This window comes from Somniosus microcephalus, chromosome 23 (assembly GCF_052327205.1).
Source record: "Somniosus microcephalus isolate GS21.2 chromosome 23, FLI_Smic_1.0, whole genome shotgun sequence".
Taxonomy (NCBI): domain Eukaryota; kingdom Metazoa; phylum Chordata; class Chondrichthyes; order Squaliformes; family Somniosidae; genus Somniosus; species Somniosus microcephalus.
Genome location: NC_141009.1, coordinates 19,107,047 through 19,125,571, shown reverse-complemented (window position 1 = coordinate 19,125,571; position 18,525 = coordinate 19,107,047). Strand labels below are relative to the sequence as shown.

Sequence of the window (18,525 nt, the reverse complement as noted above, 5' to 3'; positions counted from 1 at the left end):
TTGAAGAGAATCAAAAAAAGTTTAGAAAATAAGTTTCAGGTCTAGAAGGCCTGTCTGGTCAGTAAGTTCATGTCATTGATATAGATCAGCCTCACCTGTCTGCTTCCTCAACCTGTTCCTCAATCCCTTCTTCCTATAGAAACCCATCGAATTGCCTCCTGAAACCTATTGACACCGTTAATTTCAATGGCCTTCGCTGGTAATTTATTTCAAAAGTCTGCTGACTTCTCTTACTCCAAAATGTCATTGTTTTTAATGTGTTCTCTGGTGTTTGAGGTCTCTTGCTGTAGTGATTTTTTTCCTGCCTAAATTCTGTCCGTTCCCTTTTATGGTAAATGCTAATTAGCTTTGCAGATTCTCCGGGACCTTTGGCATCGATCTGTTGCTGCCTCATCTACTGAAGGGTTTTTTTAAATGGAAAAACTTTTAATGTGAAGGTGTTATGCTCTTTAATAAAAGGAATGGAGTTCATCTGTTCCCAGTGAAATGACACTTTACACAGTCGATAATGTGCCCAGTGCTGCCACCTAGCCGTGCAGTAACTGCACCTGTTCCTGGATTGAGGAAAGAGCAATTTGATGTTTATTAAACGCTAAGCATATTCATTACCCTGATCGTGAGAACTGACCGTTTCTGACAACTGACCAGAGAGTCACGCCAACGCCCCACCATTCATGGCAGTAATGGGTTGTTGATTAAGTTATTGCACTTGGTGACGTTTAATTTGCAATCCAAAGACTCTCTTTCTCTTCTTCATCCTCCGCCATCTCTCTTCCAGCACCCATCGGTGGCCACAGTCCCGACTCCCTCCCCCCCCAGCTAGCTCCGCGCAAACTGAGGACTGAAGCTGGGGGTGTCTTCGGTACTGCGCCAGTAGGTGTGTTTCTTCTTCTTAGGCAGTCCCTTGGAACTGAGGATGACTTGCTTCCACATTAAAAATGAGTTCTCAGGTGACTGATTAGTCCAATGAGGGACCTACAGCCTCTGTCACAGGTGGGGCAGATGGTGGTTGGGTTGATGTGCGCTCCTTCCGCTTGCTCCCGGCGAAGAGACTTGAGGTGTTCGGCACCTTCCCGGATGCTTCTCCTCCACTTTGTGCGGTCTTGGGCCAGGGATTCCCAGGTGTCGATGGGGATGTTGCACTTTTTCAAGGAGGCTTTGAGGGTGTCCTTGAAGCGTTTCCTCTGCCCACCTGGGGCTCTCTTGCCGCATCGGAGCTCCGAGTAGAGCGCTTGTTTTGGGAGTCTCGTATTGGGCATGCGGATGATGTGACCTGTCCATCAGAGCTGATCGAGTGTGGTCAAAGCTTCGATGTTGGCCTGAGCAATAACACTGATGTTGGTGCGCCTATCCTGCCAATGGATTTGCAGGATCTTGCGGAGGTCAGTCCGCAAGGTGTGTTTAGCCACTGAGGCACCAGGGGAGCCAACTAGAGTCTAGTCCACTGGTCAACTTGTTGGCTTTTTTGTTTTCCAGGCTGGGAGGTGATTCGTCACAAGATGAAATGGGTGCTGCTGCCATCTTGACCGCCCAGCTGGACGAGGAGCTGGGAGGCGGTCCAGTCCAGGTAAAAAAAAAAAAAAATCTTTCTAGCGCAAAAGAGTTGAAGTACGTTGGAAACGGCCTGTAAATTGCCATCCCCGATATTAGTAAATGAATGCAGGCGTCGCATCGGTTTATTTTAAATCATTACAAAGACAAGTGTTTTTTGGCCATTTTAGTATGGGAGACATTAATTTTTAGGCTAAAATGTTTCTGGTGCAGAAGAATGCACCGACCACACTCAAAGAAAGCAATCCGAATTAAACAATTGTACAACTGTTTTCTCCTAGCTTGTTTATGCCGAGTGTCAGTCCCATGACCGGGCTCGGTAGGCGAGTGCAGCAGGTCATTCAGTGGCGCTGCCTTAATTACACGTTTGGCTCTTCACCAGCCAGCTCTACAGGGCATCAATTATTTTTATTGTTTGTGTTTGTGCACATCAAGCACTGCAGACACCAACCATTTAATTCTACGGTTTGGGTTTTTGTTTTTGTTTTGCTGTTTAAATCTCGATTTGCATGGCCACCAGAAACTAGAGTGCTGAAGCCGAGCAGCCAGATACATTTAAATTCTATTATTAAATGTCTTCACAGGTGTCATTAAATAAGAGGATGGAGGGATTCCCCATCCATTTCTCTGGTTTAGGCACCAATCAATGTTTGCACTTTTCACATTCTCCGTCGCAGTGTTTATGCGCAGGTTTTACTGTGTCCCTGCTGTAGCCTGAGGAACTCTGCATTGCACAGAGCACCATCCCCTCCTACTGTCCCCGTCACCTGAACAACTTCGCGTCAGAGTTCTTCTTTCTATCAAATACCAAGTGCTTTTAAGTGAGGAAGTAAGAAGGCAAAGTCAAACATAAAAGAAAGACTTGCATCTCTATAGCGCCTTTCACGACCACCGGACGTGTCGAAGCACTTTACAGCCAATGAAGTACTTTTTGAAGTGGAGTCGCTGTTGTAATGTAAGAAACGTGGCAGCCAATTTGTGCGTAGCAAGCTCTCTCTCAAACAGCAATGTGATAATGTCCAGATAATCTGTTTGTTAAGGGATAAATATTGGCCAGGACACTAGGGATAACTCCCCTGCCCTTTGAAATAGTGCCATGTCCACCTGAGCGAGCAGACGGGGCCTCGGTTTTACGTCTCATCCGAAAGACAGCACCTCCGACAGTGCCGCACTCCCTCAGCACTGCAGTGGAGTGTCAGCCTAGCTTTTCGTGCACAAATCGCTGGAGTGGGACTTGAACCCACAACCTTCTGAGGCGAGTGTTCTACCCACTGAGCCGCAGCTGACATGCCACATCACTGCTTTTGTAGGACAGTAATCTCCTGACCATCGAATTCATTGTGGGGAATGTCAGACTTTTACCAAATAATCCACCCCTACCCCATTCACTGGGGTTTAAACCAGGCTCTCATTCTGCAACAGACTATGCAAATACTTCAGAAAATAACATCCAAGATTTATCCTTTCACTTTAGTAAACACTGTACCATCCATTAAACAAATGGATGGTTTCTTGGCTGCTGTTGAGTGCCCGTCAGCTGCCTCCTCCTCATGAGTGAAGCCGGTCTACTTGCTTTCAAAGTGCTTTTGTAATGGAGGTCCTCGCTGGGTTTGAAATGGATAATGCTTTCTTGGTTAAATCCGAGTCCTTACTTTCTCCTCTTCAGTCTCGTGACATGAAGCCTGTTTTCAAAAGAGAAAAGGGGGGGTGGGGGTGGAAAAGGAAATATTTGTTAAAATAAACAATGCTGGAAATGAACCGTGCGACGGTCAGCATCTGAAAGCAAAAGAACCAGAGCAAGATCCTTCTTCACAATTGGGAAGGTGTGTGAGCACATGGGGCTCCCTTTCATACACCAAGTGTTTATACCTGTATCTATCTCGGGATATGGGTGTCGCTGGCAAGGCCAGCAATTTATTGCCCAACCCTTGTTGCCCTTGAGAAGGTAGTGGTGTGCCGCCGCCTTAAACCAGTCCCATGAGGTGAAGGTGCTTCCACAGTGCTGTGCGGTAGTGTTCCAGTGATGCTTTGCAATGAAAATGAGCGCCAATATCATTAAGTTTAAACATGCACATTTGTGCAAACACACACACCAGTCATTAGATCACGTCAAAAGAATAAAGGTCAGACAGACCTACCAGTTTGTGTGAGAAATAACTCTGAACAGACAATTTCTCTCTCCTTCCAGTCTTGCACAGTGGTTTAATTCAGAGTTCCTCGGTCACAGCAGAACTTTTATAAAGGCGACTAGATTTGACCACAGTGGTGTTTACAATAAGTGGAATAGGAAGGATCCGTTTACAGTGTTGTGTTCACTATCGCAGGTTTATGGTCAGACCGAGTTCAGTGCAAACTGCAAAAACCGGGCTCTTTTTAACAAAATAACTGTTTGCATTCAAGAAGCAGGACTTCATTGCTGACTGACTGACTGAATTCCTAATTCCCCGCAGGGACCTGACGGTTCCCGAATCGTTAACCAGGTATCTGCACCGGCTCGCTGTAGATCGTGGCCCCCTTGGCTTTGAGTGATGCGGGACTAGTAGAAAGTTGAAGTGCATTTGTGTCTCTAACCATGAGCCTAGCAGGCATGGGGCAGTAGTGCATGCTTGAGTTGGCCTTATGTCGCTGCTTTCTTTGTCAAGCACTCTGAGTGAACAGCTGTTTTATCACCAGCAAAGTAGAGTGTAGACTGGCAGCTGTAGATGGAATGCCTTTCCCTTTGCATCCATTGATGTCGTCTGTCTGGCCTCCTGAAAGATTAAATATGTAGCTGATCCTCTGATCACGTCAGTGTACCATTTTGGTTTTAGTTTTGCTTGCCTCCAATTCCCCCCTCGCATGTTAACGTGGGTGGGGTTTTAGAAGGAAAAAGGGTGGTGTCGGTGCTGTGAAGTTTAAACCCTTTTCTAATTTTGGCAGCCAGTGTCGGCACTGGGAGCTTCCAATTGAAATCCAGCAGTGGTTAGATTCAGAATGAAGCTCTCTGTTCTGTCTCGGCCTCCACCCCAACATGAGAAGGAAAAGCCCATCTCGCTGCATTTTTCACCTCGCCTTCCTTGTTTCTCTTGAGTGAAGCTGTTTAGTCGAAGGCTAGGATTTACTGTTTGGGTTATTGGCCCTGGAATACTTGAGGAATTTGAACGACATTCCTCAGTCCTAATTTAACAGTGATGGTATCCCATTTGTTTTAAATGCACTAACACCGCCGTTTACAATGCCAGAGGAATTTTGTAATTGTGTTGTGTCCATACACTGGCACAAATGCTAATTTTTTTTTTAAAGCTTTTGATCTTTTTGGCAGTTGTGCCAGTTATCTGTGCCCATTAGGGTTAAAACTGGCCACTTCACTTTTGACCATAGCCAACAAAGGCATTCCACTAGTCAAGGCTGGCATCTCGATCCCACGGGGGCGATAGAATTCCAACCCACTGCCACTCCCAGCTTTTTGACTAAAGATAGACTTCTTATTGTGCATCTGTGCGATGTGTTCAATCTGCTTTGTATGTGACGCAGTCCTTATTTGGGCACACCCGCAGCCGCTTACTACTTCCACTAGATGGAGCTTCAGAAGCTGCAGTTTCCCCCCAGACTTTTACAGCCTCACTAATGCACCGAGGGAATTTCACTTGCTCCTGACTGGGAGGGAATCTAATGGGAGATCTACAGCTAAACTCTTGTGCATACAGAAGTTGGGTTATAATTGTTTTCAGTTATCCTGTGAGAATTCAAATTAGTGGGCAGAAATATTAAAAAAAACTTTTTTTTCTCTTCTCCACCCCCTCTTTTTTTTTAAATGTGGGCCATTGCCTATTAATACTTTTTCATCCCTGTTTGAATTTGGGAGTAGAGCTTTTTTGTAGTTGGCATCAGCAATGAACCAAAAAAAAAACAGTTGCTATTTGCACAAAGGCCCAGAAATTGCAACAAAAAAAATAATTTGACTGTAATGGGAAGGAGTCTTTTTGTAAGGTCAGTTGGATACTATAATTTGTATGCGTCAGGCGCTAGTTTCATAATGTACAGGCAAGTAGCTGATACATTATCACGAGTGAGGAAGCAGAACCCAACAGGGTAACCTCTGGCTGTGATGGAAGACAGACGGATCCTCACAGCAGAACCTAGTTACAGGAGTTGGCCATTCAGCCCCTCGAGTCTGTTCTGGCATTCAGTGAGGTCACGGCTGATCTGTATCTTGACTCCCTTCCCCTGCCTTGGCCCCAAACTCTGGAGAATGGAGCAATGTTCCCTTAATTTATTTTTGGGGTGGGGGGTGCGTGCCCCATACGGCGCACGTGAGGGTTTTTCCCCAAAATGCGGGTGAGCTGGCTGTGCGGGAGCTTCGGAGCGCTGCGTGGCCGAGCAGCTTAAAGGGAGCATCTAATCACAGAGCAAGACTCAGTGGAAACAGTGACGGCAATAATGGCAACGCGCCCCCCCACCCCCCGCACTGGGAAACAAACATGTAGTTTAATAGAGGGAATTTCTTTTATATTTTAATACAACTGTGAGCATGTTACAGGCTCCGTCAGAATTTCAGGTTTCTGACTTTTATCCGATTATCAGAATTTCTTGATTTGAAATGCAGCACTTGACATAGCCCAGGAAATCCTGTTCTCTGATATGGGTGCTGGAAGCTTTCTATTGTTTTTGTTCTTTCTGAATTCGTGTTAGGAAAATGGCATGAAATCCGCTACAAGAAAATTGGTGCTTTTCAGATCAAAAGTAGAACCGAGTGATCAGAACCTGCAAACTTCAGGTTTAATGGCAGGAACAAACCAATTACTTCAGTAAATCATGAGCTATTACAGTTGTCTTCACGGCATAATGCTAAAATCAGCTGACGTACCCCCTCGGTGCCTGCTCCCCAATGGGGTTTTGTTCAGCTGCCTGTACGTGGCAGTTGACTGAAGGCGTGATCTATATTGATGTTTCCCATCAAGTGCTCCCTGTAGCAGAAGAGTGACTGCAACAGCAGCACCACACAGCAGTCTACCATTGTTGACTTTAACCTCTTAATTCATCTCTCGGGGAGGGGGGGGGTGGCTAATTATCAGCTTTAATCGGGTTTATGCCTACAATCAAGCCTTGCACATGCCCGCATGTGAACTGATGTCCAGGTGAATTATTAACATAAGTTCCAGGCCAGCTCCTTCCACACTCTGTCATGGCACAGTCACCACTTTACACCTGTTCTGTCTGTTTCCTACCTGTGACTTGTTGCAGGGATTCCACTGTACTGATATTAGGCACTTTTACATTGACACTGGGACTATGGCAGTGACCGGTTACAAGTGTGGGATGTGTTTGATTTGTACGAACAGGAAACCAGGCTCCACCTAACTTTAGTGTTGCTTTAAGGACACCGTCTCTGCCATCTTTCTCTCTTTGCATGGGTCAGTTCTGCACTTAGAGCTTGTTTTTCGGTGACTAATCTCAGTTGTTTCCTGTCTGATTTAAGCTACTGCTTTGAAATTCCTTTTTTATTTTACTCTTTCTTGAATTGTTCCAAACACACTACTGCTGCACTGTCTGTGTTTGTGTGTCTCTCTCTCTCGTTTTTCCCTTTCAATGACACGGCCTCTCCAGGGATTATAGAAGGGGATCGTAAACAATCACGAGGCATGGTTTACTGAGAAATGTGCCCTAGCGGGTGCTGGAAAATATTAATATCATGAGCTAGTTTATTTTTTCTTATCGGAGCTGTGATCCTTCTGTTTTCAAACCGCCCCCCCCCCCCCCCCCCCCGCCTTCCCCACATGCCATGGTTGGCCACCACTGCCCTCCCAAACACGCCATGGTTGGCCACCACTTGAGTGTGAGCAGCTTGGCTTTCAAGCCTCCAACACTGCTCCTGTGCAGCCGGTTGCCAGGACGTATGCGAGATGGTTGTGGGATAAACTCTCCCTTCTGGGGGTTTTTTTTTTTTTCTTCTCTCTCCTGGGGCAACTTCTGCTTTCCCATCTCCTCGGGCAGCCCAACGCCGGTGGGGAAAATGGCACGGCTGAAAGTCATGCCCTGGCATTCTGTGCAGCAGCATCACCACATCAACATGGGCTGAGTTCATTGGTGGATCTGTCTGTCCAATCAACCATCTAGTTTACAACGTTCAGTTTGGGAGGAAAAGGCACTGACCATGTACGCGCTTTAATAGATACATCAGTATCTAAACCCCTTATTTTCTATTTGTTCTTTCCCTCGCAGTGCACATTGTTGTCTGGTCCTGAAGGGCAGGCACTTTGTAACTAATCCCAGAAGCGAATATTTAAATTTTTTAAAAAACCCAGCAGGAATGTGCCAGGCCTCCATTTGGCCCCTCCTGCCGAAAACAGGAATTCACCTGGGCAAATGTGGGCACGGCCCATGTGCAAGTAGCTCATGGCACCACAATTGAGCACTGGCGCTGTTCTTGCTTCAAGTGACGGTAGGTCCAGATCCAGATGGAAATTTAAGAAAGCAAAATAAGTTGCTTGCCCCCCCCAAGCCCACCGTTTGGAACAAGGACCAGTGATGAAGTTTCTGACGAGCAGTCACGGGCTCTGTATGTGATCAAACCAATGATATCCCACATTGCTACCCAGTACAAGGAGAAACACCAACTTTAAACTTTTTTTTATTCATTTATGGGATGTAGGCGTTGCTGGCCTTGAAGGTGGTGGTGAGCCACCTCTGCAGTCCGTGTGATGAAGGTACTCCCACAGTACGGTTAGGTAGGAAGTTCCAGGATTTTGACCCAGCGACGATGAAGGATCGGCGATATACTTCTAAGTCAGGATGGTGTGTGACTTGGAGGTGGTGGTGTTCCCATGCGCCTGCTGCCCTCTTCCATCTAGGTGGAAGAGGCCGCGAGTTTGGGAGGTGCTGCCGAAGAAGCCTTGGCGAGTTGCTGCAGTGCATCTTGTAGATGGTACACACTGCAGCCATGGTACGCCGGTGGTGGAGGGAGTGAATGTTTAAGGTGGTGGATGGGGTGCCAATCAAGCGGGCTGCTTTGTCCTGGATGGTGTCGAGCTTCTTGTGGTGGTGGAGCTGCACTCATCCAGGCAAGTGAAGAGTATGCAATCACATTCCTGACTTGTGCCTTGTAGATGGTGGAAAGGCTTTGGGGAGAATCAAGGCTAGCAAGTGTTAGAAGGTGGGAATTCAGCCCAAAACCTGGGCAGTTTTAAAGGTCAGAATGGTCCAGTCTGAGATTCTATGGGCCACTCTATGTAATGCTTCATATTACAGTACACCTATTAATTGGGTGGGTTGCACAGATTGGCTTTCCTAAGATTAAAACAGTGTATTAGATCATGTTAGTAATTGATCTCTGCAAGGCCGGATTTCCCCATAACCACCTTCACTTTTTTTTTAGTGTCCTGTCCGTATGTAAGAGTAACTGTTTCTTCTCTCGTCACTCAAAAGGTGCGTGTGGTCCAGGGCAAGGAGCCGGCCCATCTGATGAGCATGTTTGGAGGAAAGCCAATGGTGGTTTACAAAGGTGGCACCTCTCGGGAAGACGGCCAGACCGCGCCGGCAGAAAATCGCTTGTTCCAAGTCCGGGCCAGTAGCTCGGGATCCACCAGAGCAGTGGAGGTTAGTTGGTTTAATGCCGGCTTTCCTTTTGCCTCCCTATTCCATGAGAACCATTTCAAATCCTTATGAAGAATGAGCACAAAAGCAAAATACTGCGGATGCTGGAAATCTGAAATAAAAACAGAAAATGCTGGAAATACTCAGCAGGTCAGGCAGCATCTGTGGAGAGACAGAAACAGTTAATGTTTCAGGTCGATGACCCTTCGTCAGAACTGGAAAAAAGCTGGAGATGTAACAGATATTCAACAAGTGCTGAAACATTAACTCTCTTTCTCTCTCCACTGATGCTGCCTGACCTGAGTATTTCCAGCATTTTCTGTTTTTATTATTGAAGGATGAGCAGGTCTGACTAAAAGGCAAGGAGGAGCCTTGTTCCGGGGAAATTTAGGGGATGGTTGACTATATAAGCGACGAGGTTTCCTTTCGCTCTTCGTAGCAAGAGTTTTAAAGATTTTCCTTTTGTGCATGTTTGATTTCACCACAAATGACAGACTTCAGGAACCCACCCCACCCGGTTCCTTGAGTTCTCGCAGGGCTGGTGTGTTGCCAGCAGATGTCACTGATGCACAAGGCAGGCTGGAGACGGTGACTAAACAGTGACCTGTACTTCCTGGCATGGGCTGTCCCTGCCACAAAACACAAACTTCCTGATTTCATACAAGCTCCATGTGGGGAAATCGTTACTTGTTACTTGCCGCTATCCCCCCGGTGTGAAGGCCGTGCGGTTGGAATGCACTGATCAATAAATCTTCACCCACACTGGGGTAGCCAGCTCCTGGTGGAACGTATTCCGGGAGGTTTTGTCACTTGACCAATTGCCCCGCCCTCACACTTCTGCCATCGATCGCCTAAAATGCTGCCTTCAGATAGAAACTCCTTCTAATTAATTTTATTTTAGATTCTATGCAACGGAGGAGTATTGAAGATACCCGTGAGCTGGAATGTGGAGAGGCTGCCTGAGAGTGTGGCACCAATGGAGAAAATGTGGTTTTGACCTGTAGTGAGTTACAGCCAGTGTCCTCCTTGTGTACCCCCCCCCCCCCCCCCCCAACCCCGATGATGTCATTGTGTACCCCCACCCACCCAGTTAGGGACCCTCTGCTTTAGAAGATGATAAAACAGTTGAATAGTCATTGGGCCAAAAGGTTTTCCTTCTGTAACAAATGTCCTCGCTGTCTGGCAGTGCTCCAAGTACTGTGTGCATGCAGTCAGTTCCCAGGACATCCCTGCAAATCTTATCGAACTGCTGATTTGATTGACTGTGGCTGCAGCTTGCCCGTGGGAAAGCTGATCCAAGTGTGGCAGGCATAGTCGTCGGTAATGAGCTGGCAGATGCTTGGTATGAGAAGGACAGTGTGCCGAGAAGGTGAGAACAGCAAGTGTCTTGTCTTCTGACTAATAGGAGCTTCCTCCCATGGGCCAGATATGGGCAAGGGTTGCTAATTGTGTCTGGTTTTTTGAGGGAGTTGTCTGACCACCAACTCAAATGATGCCCCCCCCCCCCCCTGCTCCCGTGTTGTAACTTGGAGACATCAGTTACTAATGCCGTTGAGGTGATTTAAGCAGCTGCAGAGCTCAAGCTGTGGTTCCACCTTTTGGTCCGGCCCCAATCTCCTCCTCCTGCCCGCCCCTACCCAATAAATTGGTGTTGAGCCAATTCTGCCCCTGCCTGAGTTTTACAAGTCTTGAAATATGAGATGGGAATGTTGGAGTATATCTGAAGTCTTTGTGGGTCGGGCAACCTGAAATTTCAGGTGCGACATTGTGGAAATGTGTCGCATTGTGTATTTGGGACCCCCTCCTGTGTGGGCCTGGGCTTGCTGGGGACGGTGGCTGTCCTCGCTGGTGTTGTGAACTGTCTCCATTCCCCACAGGTCGACGCCGTTGCCTCCAACCTGAATTCAAATGACGTCTTTGTCCTGACGACTCCTGGCTCGTCCTTCGTCTGGGTTGGCCGGGGAGCAAGTGATGCCGAGAAGCAAGGGGCCCAACAACTCCTCGACATTCTGGGGGCCAGTGCCTCAGAAATAGGCGAGGGCAGTGAGCCAGGTGGGTGACGGCGTGATCCTGCGCTGCCGGCCGCGCGCGCTCTGACCGTTTACTGTTATTGATGATGATGCATTCTGTCTGTGGCGCCTTTTATTTTCTGCAATGCTAGTGTCAGGAAAAACAGGGGGGTGGGAAATCGCAGCCACCTTGTACTGATGACTTCTTGATTAACTCCCTTTCCATTTTAATGGTGCAAAAGATGCCCACATTATATAAACTTTCAACCACCAGACTTTTTATTAACTGTATAAAAATATACAATGTGGACCGCTGTCTTTTTAAACCAGTGACTCGCCCACTTTTTCTTGTGACTTGCTACAGTATTTTCAGAGTAAATACACCGCTTGAACCTTGCTTGCAATCCTCTCACTGCAGTCCGTACATCTCTTGTGGCGTGTCTAATTGTTTCTCTCTTCTACGCTTTTATTTTTTACTGTTTTGATGACAGATGAGTTCTGGGAGATCTTGGGCGGCAAGGCAGATTATCGCACATCTCCGAGACTGAAGAACAAAATGGACGTTCATCCTCCTCGTCTCTTTGCGTGCTCCAACAAGACTGGACGCTTCATTGTGAGTTTAACCTTCGGTTGCTGCGCGTTTTGGGTTTCCAGGAATTGTTGGCCCCGTGGTACAATGGTGCAACACTCGTGTGAGATAACTGAGGTGTTAGATTTCAAATTAGCAGCAGGGTTCAGTCCAGAGTCCCTTTTTTTTTGTGTGAGGGGTTTGAGGTCTCGGCTGACTGCTCAATAGGGAATTCTGATAGTGAAATGGGAATTAGTGACCTTGAAGACAGAGACCTTTTTCCACTCGTGTTAATTTGCCAGCTGACTAGCAGTGGATACTAGTTTCTGAAATACAGGCACGTTGGCATCAGAGTGCTGGCAGCATAGTGCCACTGGGCCAGCATGATGTGGGCTTACTCCCCAAGGATTTGGAAGGGAAGATTTTTGCCTGACCAACCTCGACTTCTTTTGAGGAAGTGACAGCTGTGCACGTGGGTTGTCACTTCCGCAAAGAAGCCCAATGACTTGACGTACCTCGACTAGCAAAAGACGTTTGATAAAAGTTACACGCCAAAGGCTTATTTAAACTCTAAAGGTGTGAGGATTCAAGGTGAATCTTGAGAATGGATTACAAAAAACTGAGCACACATTGGCGGAGTCTTGTCCAGAGTGGGGACATGTACTGAGTGGGGTAACGAGGCTCGCTGCTGGGACCCCCCTGCTCTTTCTAATTTACATACATGCCTTGGATTGAGAAACTCCATGCAAAGTGCTCAAATTCGCAAATGGTGGCAAACAAGGAGTTGGAATCGGAAGAGGCAACTCTGCAATTACAGAATGAGTTGGACAAAATATGTAAATGGGCAAAACAATGGAAGGTGTAATTTAATGCTGAGAAGTGTTCAGTACTGCACATGGGTAAGAAAAATAGACGCCACATGAACTCCCATGAATGGTGTTGAAAGCGCTAAAGATGAAAATGAAATGGGCTTCGAGGTCTTTGTTACCGCAATGCTCAACATGTCCAACTGATGCAGAGCATCAATTGGCAAAGCCAGTAAGATGTTCAACTACGTAGCCAAGATAATGGAATACAAGACAGTGGAGAAATCCGAGACACTGGCGGCAATGCAGAGTAGATCCACAAGGGTATGTATTGCAAGGAAAGACTTGAGAAACTTTGACTTCAGTCTAAGTAAGGTGTCTGAGAGGCAATTTGTAGAGTTATGCAAGATTGGTACAGCATGGAAAAACATAACTTTGTATACTACCTTAAATTAAACTGCAGAAGTAGAGCAAGGGGACACTGGTTCAAACTAATAAAGTAAATAAGCATAAGAGGGAGAAGGGAATAGAGGGTTATGCTGATTAGTTAGATGAGGAAGGATGGGAGGCGGCTTGAGTGGAGCATAAACACTGGCATGGACTAAGAACATAACATAAGAAATAGGAGCAGGAGTAGGCCAATCGGCCCCTCGAGCCTGCTCCGCCATTCAATAAGATCATGGCTGATCTGATCCTAACCGCCAATCCACTATCACAGAACCATCTCCTGAATCTAACAGAATTAGACACACGAAATAGGAGCAGGATCAGGCTACACGGGCCCGCTCCGCTACCCACGGCCATGACCGATCCAAACCTAGACTCATGTCCAAATTCCTGCCTGCTCCCCGTAACCTTTAATTCCCTTTACTTCTAGGAAACTGTCTATTTCTGTTTTAAATTTATGTAATGATGTAGCTTCTACAGCTTTTTGGGGCAGCATATTCCATGGACCTACCACCCTCTGAGTGAAGTAGTTTCTCCTCATCTCAGTTTTGAAAGAGCAGCCCCTTATTCTAAGACTATGCCCCTAGTTCTAGTTTCACCCATCATCGGGAACATCTTCCCCGCATCCACCCGATCCAACCCTTTCACAATCTTATATGTTTCAATAAGATCGCCTCTCATTCTTCTGAACTCCAATGAGTAGAGTCCCAATCTACTCAACCTCTCCTCATATGTCCATCCCCTCATCCCCGGGATTAACCGAGTGAACCTTCTTTGTACTGACTCGAGAGCAAGTATGTCCTTTCTTAAGTATGGACACCAAAACTGTATGCAGTATTCCAGGTGCGGTCTCACTAGTTGGGCCAAATGGCCTGTTGCATTTTCTATGTCATTTAGGACTGTTACAAGGAAATTCTTCCTTGTGCAAAGAGCAATTAAAATGTGGGTTAGATTTGCAGGTAAACTACTGGAAGCAAAAACAGTTGGTTACTACAGTGGGCGGGTGTTGGGATCTCTGATGGATGTATTAAGATGGGCCAAATGGCCACCTTCATCCATAATTAGCTTGGGTCTTGTGAAGTCAGCCTGGCTGGCACTCGCAAGGGGCCTTGTGCTGTCACACCAGCCACTCTCCTGACCAGGACTGGGGCCTGATGAGGGCGGACTTAAAAAAAAAAAAAAAAAATTGAGAAATCCTGAGTCATTAAAAGAAGGAAAGAGCAATGGACTTGGGAGTGGTGCCAGGTTGCATTCTTTGAAGATTTTGGTGTCGGCTTCCATTTTGTGATTACTATGTGATCTGATCCCGTCAGTGTAAGCAAAACCAGTTCAGCTGAAAATGAGGAATGTGCTTGCATGATACTGAGGTAAGGAATTCCAGCACATTTTATGGAGGAGTAGGAAACTCTGAAGCAATTTAAGCATGAAGTACATTCTGTCCACAACGTACTGCCACTCAGCAACCCCCTCTGATGGGTGGAGTGGTGACTGCCCTGGAACTGTTCACATTCTGTAAAACAATATCATCACTTGGAAGAGTGCGAAGTAATTTTTCAAATCTAATTGGACATAACCCATCAGGTCAGAGCTGTTTTTATGAAATTTTATCTCTATTCAGGCACATGGGTTTGCAGATCTAATTTCATTTTTTTTTGTTTGCTTGGCGACAAACACGAGGGTGGAGGGAGTTTTAACAATTTAATGGAGGGAATTTAAGAAAAACAACACAACACAAGACTCTGAGAAATAACACATGGAGTTGGCACTGTTGGCCCAATCAGCGAGGGTAGGGGGGTAATTCTCGCATAGCTGCCCCCTGTAACCTCTGATGATGTAATGGAGTTGACCAGTATGACCCCCCACCACCCCCAAGCTTAAGAAAAATCTGAACTAATTCCAAGGTAGAAATAACTTGAGTGCTGTTTTTAAAGACTTGGTTAATGGGCAATTGTGTAAAATTTTGTTGTGCTATTTTAAGTCTTTAAGACTCTAACATTCAAAGTAACTTCTATCCCCAGATGTTAAAGACTTGGTGTCCTGATTTGAGGTGGTTTAATAAAAAAAAATTTAAAAAAAAGAAGCACTCTCCTCACGGCAGATATTCCACCTCGCCATTAGAATGGGTGATTCTACAAAGGGAATGCTTTATATTTTTAAACGTGGAAGGGTTAGATATTGACCTTCCCATCTGGTAGTGCTTTAAATTCAGCCTCGACTGATTGATTTGGATGTTCTGTGTCTGCTGGTTGTAAAGGTCCTGCATGAAATGACTTTGGGCACTCTTAATCTATTTCCAACGGATCCACTCTACAAAACTGGCCCGGATTGGTCACTAATGGGCAATCTTGCTTCACAAGGCCACAGGATGGCCTGTTTGAGAAATTGGATAAATGTCTCAACTGGTGCATTTAAGGGATGCTTTTGCCATTTGAGACATTTACGCTGCATCTAGCTGGTGGCCGTCTAACCCGGGTGTGCTTGACATCGAGTGCCCGAAGCAAACTTTTTTAACACCATTCGCCTTATAATGAGTGCGGAACATGACGGTATAACAATTGCTCGTAAACTCACTGATCTGGTGTTTTTTTTCCTCTTGTCAGATTGAAGAAGTGCCTGGTGAGCAGACCCAGGATGACTTGGCCACCGATGATGTCATGATTCTTGATACATGGGACCAGGTGAGGTTACCAGCTTGTTTTTCTGTTGGGCTGTATCTGCTCACATATACAAGGAGGCTGCAGTTCACGAGGCCAGAGTTTGCAAGTGCTACCAGCCGATTAGAAAAACAACTATATAGCTTTGCTCTGGATTGCATGAGAACAGTGCTGTTCGTGGAGTTAGGATGAACGAGAGCAGATCTATTCTCTTACCAAAAACCTGCTATCTTCGCAACCCATAATATGCTGATGATGCAAAGCTGTTAATATTGAGGAAATACAACAAGCGATATGTAGTCGTCAACTGTGATTAAATAAATGGTTGCAAACTCATGTATTTACATTTAGAGCAATATATATTATGCAGTTAATCTAAAAATGAGCAGTTATTACTCCAGAGGTGAGTCACTGCTGGTCTGGATCAGGTCACCTGCATTCTAACATTTAAAAGTCTCCATTTTCCATTTCTTCCGGTGGGATGTAGAGTTTATTAAAAGTGCATCTGTGGAAAAGCCCAGAGCTCTTGTGGAGCAGTCACATCACTCCGCTCTCTCTACATCTGTTTCGTTTCATATTTTTTTTTAAAGTCCATTGTGTATAATTTTGACTTGGGCTTGGGGGAAAACGAGCAATATCCGATCAGCCGCCCATTATAAATCTCTCCCAATTTTAATTTCTATTGGTCAGTGGAAGTAAAAACTGGGAGAGATGCATAACAGGGGGCTTATCCAATATCTCCCAAAGTCAAAATTAGCCCAGTGTGTTTGAGAGAGAGCCACTTTCCTGATGCAGTCGAAGGGCTCATGTCCAACAGTGGGACCATAGCTTACCATGAAAGAAGGGTAGCAAATTATTGTCGTCCAGCCGAGTAATGTGAGCGAGTGCTATAAAAAACCATTGGTGATTTCTCAGTTTAATTATCATCTAGTGACGAGCAAATCAGGAAGATTAGATGTGCTTCTCTGCGATTAATTTTCAAGTTGAGGTTTCAAAGTTATTGTGTGTCTGTCTCCAGAATGAGTCTTTAACCCACAGGAGTTGCAAGTTTTTTTAAACATTTAGTTGCTGTCTGCTCTTTGACTCAACTGATAGAGTTTGGTCTTCTCGTTTCTAGGTGTTTGTCTGGATAGGTAATGAAGCTCATAATGAAGAAAAGGCAGAGGCGACAACATCCGGTAAGAACTCGACACCTGGCCTGTTCATTTAGTCTCAATTTCCCCCCCTTTCAGTGTGTGATACCAATGACTTTAGGATGAGGGGGTGGGAGCAGGCCATTTCCAGAGTTCAGTATGGATACCGTCCAGGTTACTGTTGCTGTTTTCTGGCCTCCTTCCTGACCTGGAGCTACACAGGTGGTAATGGTTGGTTCTGCTGATGACGTGTCGTGTTCATCTGGGCAGGTCTGAGGAAATTACCTCGTGCTCCTAATTTTCCCTGTTGTGACGGGGAGTGGGGTGGAGGAGAAATCAGAAGCAGATTTTAATAGAAGAGAGTTCCTGTATTTGCCAAAAAAAATACAGCCAGTTCCGGCAGTAGTTATGTTGCTAATCCAGAGATTTGAATGGGCAATTATGCATCTCCATTTGTGATCACATACCTGATCTGATTATTTTTTTGAATCACTTGAATATTGGCTTTGTTTGTTTGACTATTTGGGAATATGGTGACCCATTCACCAATGTTCAAACATCCTTTAAGTAAAGGAAGTTGGCATGGCGCTTCAGCCAGTCTTTGCTAAAGGTCCCCATGGTCGGTTGTTTTGATTTTGAGTTTTTTTGGGGGGGGGGAGGAGGGAAAAGAGAGAGGGAGAGCGAGAGTTTAGTGGACCCCTGCGCCCAATGAACATTTAATATAAAACATGTACAGTCTGTGCAGAGAGGAGAGTGGGGTACATTCAGTCAGAGGTGATGGGACAGCATGTTAACCCACTGTGCCACCCAGTCCTTCAAAGATTCATGTGAGGTGGAATATCACAGTTAAAGATCACACTCTGACCACCCTCACATTTGGCCTCTGAACGTGTTGGAAGTTCTCACTACTTTTTTCCTCTAGTTGTTAATTGGAGTTGGTCAACAAAGCTGCTTTGAACTATTGGCGATGCTGTCCAGTGTGACACAACTTGCCCCAGATCAACAAATTATGAAACATTAAAGGAAACATGCAGTGGCACGAGTGAGCTGTTGTTCTGTGTCACAGTAGCAGGATGTGAGCTGGGATCTGTGACCCACTCTGTTCTTCTGCATCCTTTGTGGTGAATTGGGTACGAGGGGGCTGGCAAGGTGCTTCTCCACAGGAAGGGAGGGCAGGGGGATAAATAAAGGACAAGTCACCATGAGACACTCTTCTCCCCCATAGTGTCTGTTTGTAGTGCCGCATCAGCAAAGACCACTGGGACAGATCGCCTATCGCAGCTAGGTTAAAGGTGCTATCACCGACCTGTGTCCCTAGGTTGGGGAGGGTGTAATCGGCCAGGGTTTCCATACGGCTGCTGAAAAGTGTGCAGTTTGATATCGGATCCGGACCTGACCAGTTTAAATACTCTGCTAACAGTTTCGGTCTAGTGTCCGGCTGAGATTGATCACCTGGGGCGAGGTACCAGATGGTTGATGCCAAATTGCAACATAAGTCACTCCTTCAGGAGAGGACGGGTGATTGATGGATTGGGGGCTGTGAGGGTATAGAGGACTCCTGGATTGTCCTGGAGTCTTCGGCAATGAAAGATTGATCTCTTGGACACTGTTGCAAGCAAACTGGGAGAATAATCAGGGGTTGTGTTTTTTTTCCCCATAATCTTGTTAAACACTTGTTTATTAGTTATAAAAAAATTAGATGGGGGGGGTGGGGAAGGAGCGAAAGGCTGTTTGACTGACTGGGTGGATCAGTTGGAGGTGAGAGGTCATGTGATGGAACCTCCA

At 46.0% G+C, this 18,525-nt stretch overlaps 1 protein-coding gene and 1 long non-coding RNA gene across 3 annotated transcripts in view; one reads left to right on the top strand and one right to left on the bottom strand.

The window, feature by feature from the left end:
• LOC147101712 (gelsolin-like) overlaps nt 1–18,525 on the top strand; it is a 67,652-nt gene that overhangs the window by 45,353 nt on the left and 3,774 nt on the right. Inside the window, exons 11-17 of one of the 2 annotated variants that reach the window (XM_085965546.1) lie at nt 1,477–1,567; nt 4,002–4,031; nt 8,956–9,126; nt 11,001–11,175; nt 11,624–11,745; nt 15,554–15,631; nt 16,725–16,785. In XM_085965546.1, coding sequence (XP_085821672.1) covers nt 1,477–1,567; nt 4,002–4,031; nt 8,956–9,126; nt 11,001–11,175; nt 11,624–11,745; nt 15,554–15,631; nt 16,725–16,785 — 728 coding nt within the window. The remainder of the gene's footprint in view (nt 1–1,476; nt 1,568–4,001; nt 4,032–8,955; nt 9,127–11,000; nt 11,176–11,623; nt 11,746–15,553; nt 15,632–16,724; nt 16,786–18,525) is intronic. The other variant, XM_085965547.1, reaches the window with a different exon arrangement.
• The window catches only part of LOC147101711 (uncharacterized), a 39,043-nt gene continuing 22,270 nt past the window's right edge, over nt 1,753–18,525 (bottom strand). Inside the window, exon 3 of the long non-coding RNA XR_015073344.1 lies at nt 1,753–3,233. This is a non-coding gene — a long non-coding RNA (uncharacterized LOC147101711). The remainder of the gene's footprint in view (nt 3,234–18,525) is intronic.